The 6,822-nt window shown below is 44.5% G+C and overlaps 1 protein-coding gene across 2 annotated transcripts in view; it reads left to right on the top strand.

Annotated features, from left to right (window-relative positions):
* The first annotated feature begins 3,472 nt into the window (after positions 1 to 3,472).
* The window catches only part of EXOSC10 (exosome component 10), a 20,849-nt gene continuing 17,499 nt past the window's right edge, over positions 3,473 to 6,822 (top strand). For both annotated transcript variants that reach the window (XM_007463156.1, XM_007463155.1), the window contains exons 1-3: positions 3,473 to 3,583; positions 5,817 to 5,953; positions 6,705 to 6,822. The exon at positions 6,705 to 6,822 is cut by the window's right edge and continues 4 nt beyond it. In XM_007463156.1, the coding sequence (XP_007463218.1) occupies positions 3,473 to 3,583; positions 5,817 to 5,953; positions 6,705 to 6,822 (366 nt within the window). The remainder of the gene's footprint in view (positions 3,584 to 5,816; positions 5,954 to 6,704) is intronic.

Genomic DNA, 6,822 nt, shown 5'->3' with positions numbered 1-6,822 from the left:
TCACAGCCAGACGAGGTAGAGCCAGCATCTCAGGAGCGGACTGATAAAGCCACCGGGCTGCATGGTGAGGAAAGCCACGTGCAGGGCGCTAGCCTTGGGTGGGGTCACTGATTCCACTGGGCGAACCAGGAAAGCCTCACAGAAAAGGGGGGACACTTGCCAAGGGTCTTAAAGGAGGAGTGGGAGATGAAGCAGGTGAGGACGCTCTCAGCAGAAAAGAAGTATGAAAGCACAATATTGTGCAGGAATGGCAAGTGTTAACTTGAACCATATTAGGTTGTAGATATTCGGCCATTTTTATATGTGAAACAGCAGTTTCACACACTTGGACCTCATGGTTCAGCATGTCTGGCTCAGTGGTCAGTGGGAAATAAAAGTAATAATAGGAAAATTAATAATAGGAACTAAAAAGAGGCTAGAAAGTAGAACCAGGCCAGACTGGCCTGCCTCGCAGTTCAGCGGCAAGAAGTTTGAACCTGATGCTGTGGACAACAGGGAGGGAACCACGTGAAGTTTTAAAACAGAGAAACAGAACCTGAGTAGTGTTTTTAAGAGAAACTGGTATCAAACAGGTGGAAAGAAAATTAAAAGCTAGTAAGGCCTAGTAAAACTGTTGGAGAGGAAGGAACTTGAATATGGAACTGGCAAGTACTAGATACAGATTCCTCTGAAGAGAAAGCATGCCTACAGAGTTCTTCCAAAGAATATTGTTTTTAGTTGTTGAACTAAATTTCTTGTTCTAAATTCCTGTGGGCCATAGCTACTCAGTAAGAAATACTGAATCATAAAAGCTATTTAAGGAACTTGTAAAATGGACCTAGAGATTATCATACTAAGTGAAGTAAGTCAGGGACAAATACCATATGATATTACTTATATGTGGAATCTAAAGTACAACACAGGGACTTCCCTGGTGGTCCAGTGGGTAAGACTCCAAGCTCCCAATGCAGTGGGCCCGGGTTCCATCCCTGGTCGGGGAACTAGATCCCACATGCGTGCCGCAACTGAGTCCACACGCCGCAATGAAGATCCCAAGTGCCACAACTAAGACCTGGCACGGCCAAAAATAAATATTTAAAAAATAAAATACAACACAAACGAACATATCTACAAAACTGACACAGACTCACAGACTCACTCTGTTCATAGCGAAAAGACTTGTTTGCCAAGGAGGAGGAGAGGTGGGAGAGGGAAGGATTGGGAGTTCGGGATTAACAGATGCAAAGTATTATGTATAGAATGGATAAACAACAAGGTCCTACTGTATAGCATGGGGAACTATGTTCAATAACCTGTGATAAACCATAATGGAAAAGAATATATATATGTATAACTAAATCACTGCTGTACAGCAGAAGTTAACACATTGTAAATCAACTCTGCTTCAATAAAATTTTTTTTTTAATTTGTAATAGGGGGAGCAAGAGAATTATAAGGCCAGGAACCATATCTTGTGGGAATTCACATCCCCCAAATCTGCCAGAAGATCAGGCCCACGGTAGTGCTCCATAAACATTTGTTGGAGGACTCCTCTATTAAAAACAAAGATGAAATTCCCTGGTGGTCCAGTGGTTAGGACTCTGCCCTTCCACTGCAGGGGGACACGGGTTCAATCCCTGATCAGGGAACTAAGATCCTGCATGCCACATGAGGCCAAAAACAAACAAAAGATGGATTTAAATCTCAACAGTGATAAAACAGTTTTAACCCTCACAGCTAGAAAGTCTCATACCTTCAGATTTTCTGTAACTATCCTAAGCTATGTATCAACTATTTTGTTCCTGAAAATATGATCAGATTCTATATGAAATAACTATCAATGACTACAGCGATACCATTCACAAAAGATAAAGTCCATGGGAAATAACGGACTCAGGAAAATGGTGGCCATCAGTGGTAAGGACATATTCCTTAGGGCATGAGAGTCCTTGGGATTAAGATGTTTGGTGAATCCAATGGGTTTTTTTGTTGTGTTTTGTTTTTTCTTTTTGGCCACACAACCTGCAGGATCTTAGTTCCCTGACCAGGGATTGAACCCATGCCCCCTGCAGTGGAGGTGCAGAGTCCTAATCGCTGGACTGCCAGGGAATCCCTCCAATGGGTTTTAAGTTATACCTAAGCAAAACCTCTGACTTTGTTGAAATGAGTTACCAGAGGAAGGTGAGGTGCTAACGGAGGCCTTAAAAGACAGTCTAATTCCCCTATCAATCCAGGATAGTTTCATATAAGCTGTGTGAAGGGAGGGCCTTAAATCTCTTGGAGGCAGGTAAAGCAATAAGAGTCAAGGCTGTGGTATCAAATTACCTAGTTTCAAATCTCAACTCCACCTCATCCTATCTGTGTGACTTTGGATAAGTTACTTAATCTCTGTGTTTGTTTCCTCCATTGAAAATATGGATCTATCCCAGAAGGTTGTTTCGAGGATGAGCTAATCCATGTAAAGCACTCAGCACAGCCTAGGTTGAACTATATGAATTAAGTGCTCAAAATATTAGTTGTAAAAATGAACTAGGCTAGCCTAGGCCTTTGTTCGGCCAGGGTACCTGTGTACCTGAGGTACACAAATGGGGGGCAGGGAGAATGAAAAACAAGCATTCTGTTAATAAGATATTCTGATTAACAGCTAACATGGGAATTTCCTGCAGTCAAGTGGTTAGGACTCCAGCGCTTTCACTGCTGCGGCCCGGGTTCAGTCCCTGGTTGGGGAACTAAGATTCTGCCAGCCGTGAGGTGCAGCCCAAAACAAAAGATAACAGCTAACATTTACTAAGCCAAACAAATTGTATTAAGGGTGTGCCACTCCTGATCTTAGGAAAGAGGACACACCCTACCAGGTTTCCCAAATCCACCCCTGAGCTGCCCAATACTGCCAACCTCCTAACAAGAGCTCTTCCAGGCATTCATATAAGAAATGTTTGAGTTCACACTAAGTGCCTTAAGACGTGGATGGGAGGAACCTTTGATTGGAGGTGTTCCAGAGAATTGGAGGTAACTACAGTAGGAACATATAGATGCCTTTTCTAATAGTTTACCTATAAAGGGCAAGAGGAATGTTACAGTGGCTGGAAGGAAGTGTGGGGTGGAGTGTTGTTTTCTAGACTGTCTTTTATTTGGGAGAGATGCCAGCATACTTGTAGTTTGTTAGGGATGAACCAGCAGCGAGGGAAAAGACAGATGACGCCAGAGAGGGGATAACTGCAGGAGTCAAATCAAGTGAGTGAGGGGGGCACGGAACCAGAGCCTGGGAGGAGCAGGCTTTAAATATAAGAATAATTGGGTCCTCCAGGTCTTACCGTAAATCACTGGGTTGCTGTCATGAAATAATACGAGGTTAACGAAAAACGTCAAACTCCCTGGGTGGGATACTCAGCTGATACCGCCCCAACTCAAGAACAGCCTTCGCACATGCGCAGTGCGTGCACGTCGCGTTGGCTGAGGCACTCTCGCGAGAAAAGCCGTGCAAGCCGGAAAAATGGCGCTTTCCAGTCCCCGAGAGTCCAAGGCCCAGTCGGCGACAAGCGCTACCAAGTCTGACGGGGAGATGGTGCTGCCCGGCTTCCCCGATGCAGATAGCTTCGTGAAGGTGAGTTCGTGAGGCCTCGGGGGTACAGGGAGCCGCCCGCGGCTGACCGGAATCAGGCGCGGATCCTTTCGGAGGCCGCCCACGCGGCAGCGGAGCCTCGGGCGGGGGTCTAGGGGCCGCTGCCCGCTCCGGGCAGTCTTCATCCTCCGGGGATGGGGCCTCGCACGCTGACACCCGGGGACGCCACACTCCCCAGGGTCCTTGATTTCCCGTTTGAGCCCATGCAGTCCCGAGTATGGAGAGCCGTCTTCGCCTCGTAGGAAGGGCTTTCTGGTCACCCTGATGTCCCCAGCCTTCGCGACCCCGACCCCGCCCAGGTCTGAGCCACCCGACCAACTCTACAGAGAGACTTGGCTGCTTTACGCCTCCCGCGGCCGGGATGGCCCTTCTTCCCTCTCCTGAAGGCCAATCCTACATAATCCCAAACCCTGGGTTTAATGTCACCTGTTACAGCTGCCACCGAGTGTCCCTCCTGGAGGTGCCATAGAACATTTATCAATGCTTCCTCGAAGGAACATAGAGTTCATTTAGATTATTTGTCTATTGGTGCTTAAATATGAACAAACAAACCTGGGATTAAACACCTCATGCATAGGTCTTCCAAGACCATGAAACTAAAATAGTTTGTAAGTTAGCACTACAGATCCTCCAAAACTCCACTCACATTATATCTAATTTATCATTAGCAGATGTTGTTATTAATTCATTTATTTGGTTCTAAATAGTTCCTGGTCCACTAGCCATGGTCCTGATTGGGTGGCTCAGCGCTACCACGTACCCCACCATGATTCAAGTTCCCATCTTTCTCTCTCTCTCTTTTTTTTTTTTCTTGGAAAACATTTATTACACAACTCACAGTAATGTCAGTTGGCCTTGATATGACCAACTGTCATTAACCTATGACAGCCACTTCAGGTGTTTTCTCATTATCACACAACAGTTAAAATAGAGACCTACTTGGTACTAACTGAGCCATAAACACTAGTCCAGTTGTGGACAGTAGCCATTCTAAATTGCTCATCCAAAAGATCTAGAATATTCTTATATTGTCTTTTTTTTGTTTGCCGCACCATATGGCTCATGCCGCACCACGTGCCTCGTGCCCCTTGCAGTGGAAGCGTAGAGTCTTAACCACTGGACCGCCAGGGAAGTCCCTTATACTTTTTTTTATTATTATTATTTTTGGCTGCGTTGGGTCTTCATTGCTGCACGCGGGCTTTCTCTAGTTGCGGTGAGCGCGGGCTGCTCTTGGTTGTGGTGCGCGGGCTTCTCGTTGCAGTGACTTCTCTTGTTGTGGAGCATGGGCTGTGGGCGCAGGGGCTTCAGTGGTTGTGGCACACAGGCTCTAGAGCACAGGCTCAGTAGTTGTGGCGCACGGGCTTAGTTGCTCTGCGGCATGTGGGATCTTCCCGGACCGGGGCACGAACCCGTGTCCCCTGCATTGGTAGGCGGACTCTCAGCCACTGCGCCACCAGGGAAGCCCCTTTTTTTTTTTTTTTAATAATGAGAGATTACATCTATTTATTTATTTACTTTTTTGGCTGCCTTGGGTCTTCGTTGCTGCACACAGGCTTTCTCTAGTTGCGGTGAGCGGGGGCTACTCTTTGTTGTGGTGCGCGGGCTTCTCATTGCAGTGGCCTCTCTTGTTGCGGAGCATGGGCTCTAGGCACACAGGCTTCAGTAGTTGTGGCACGCGGGCTCAGTAGTTGTGGCTTGTGGGCTCTAGAGCGCAGGCTCAGTAGTTGTGGCACACAGGCTTAGTTGCTCCGCGGCATGTGGGATCTTCCCGGACCAGGGCTTGAACCCGTGTCCCCTGCATCGGCAGGCAGATGCTTAACCACTGCGCCACCAGGGAAGTCCCCGTTATGCCTATTTTTCAAAGGCGGAACTAAGGTTCAAATAAATAAAATAACTTGCCCAAGGTCACAGTCAATAGGTAGTAGAGCCAAGGCTCAAACCCAGGCTGTTTTGAATATTAGTCATATTATATATGTATTTGTTCTTTCTCTCCCTACTCTCCCAAGAATGTAAGCTCCAAAACTTGGTTTCATGTTCACTGTTGTATCATAAGGGCTTGGTGTAAAATCGGCAGTAAATGAATATTTGTTGGATGCATGAAGGTCTTCATCATCTAACACAATTCATTATATATAGTAGATCTTGAAAATAAATGAGTTGCTGAATGAATGGTGATCCGTGTCTAAAACATGCTTGTTTTTCTGGTTTTTGACAGTTTGCTCTTGGGGCAGTGGTGGCAGTCACCAAGGCATCTGGGGGCCTACCACAGTTTGGTGATGAGTATGATTTTTACCGAAGTTTTCCTGGCTTCCAGGCATTTTGTGAAACACAGGGAGACAGGTTGCTTCAGTGGTAAGTACTGTATATTGGTTTCTCATGTTGAAAGAAAAGACTATAAAGAAGTAGATGATTTTTCCTGAAATTTGTTTTTTTCCTACCCTAATTTTCTGTGCTTTAGAGCTATAAAATGTAAAAATGAGACAGTGGGAAATGTTAATTAGGGAAATGTTACTTGGTAAATTTTGAGTTTTACTTCTAAAATATATATATTGACTATTACAGCTATAGACAATGAATCTTTTTTAATTAATATGGGACTTGAAAACCTAGATCCAAGATTCTCTCACACAACTTGGAAAGTCACAAGTATTAGCTTTCTTTTTCTTTTTTTTTAATCTATTTTCTTTTTTAGTAATAGCTTTCTAATAAGTGTATTAGGACAGGCATTACACAAACATTGATTTTGTTTAACTGTTGCATGACAGAATTAGAGAATCTGTTTTAGATTTCATGTTAAAACAATGAATGCAGAGTACATTATTTACATAGTGTTGTATATATTTTTTTAGAATTTAAAGAAAGCTTTGGGATAGTTTCTTCCACCCCCTCAAATAATAGATGAGAAAAATAAGTCTTAGTGAGATTCAGTGAATTGCCCAGTGCCATACAACTAGCAATGTTTTTTGCTAAAGGGTGCAGGTTTTATTAGTTTGATCAAAAAGTATTGGGAATAGTCTAAGCCAAGCCTTGGGAGCTTTCTCCTAGATTGTAAACAAATGAATAAAAGTATACAACCTGATTTTGGTTTTCCTATCCTTTCTAGCATGAGTAGGGTAATGCAGTACCATGGATGTCGAAGCAACATTAAGGATCAGAATAAAGTGACTGAGCTGGAGGACAAGTTTGATTTGCTAGTTGATGCCAATGATGTTATTCTGGAA

This window comes from Lipotes vexillifer, unplaced genomic scaffold (assembly GCF_000442215.2).
Source record: "Lipotes vexillifer unplaced genomic scaffold, Lipotes_vexillifer_v1.1 scaffold109, whole genome shotgun sequence".
In the NCBI taxonomy this organism is placed as follows: Eukaryota; Metazoa; Chordata; class Mammalia; order Artiodactyla; family Lipotidae; genus Lipotes; species Lipotes vexillifer.
This window is presented reverse-complemented; position numbering and strand designations above follow the sequence as displayed.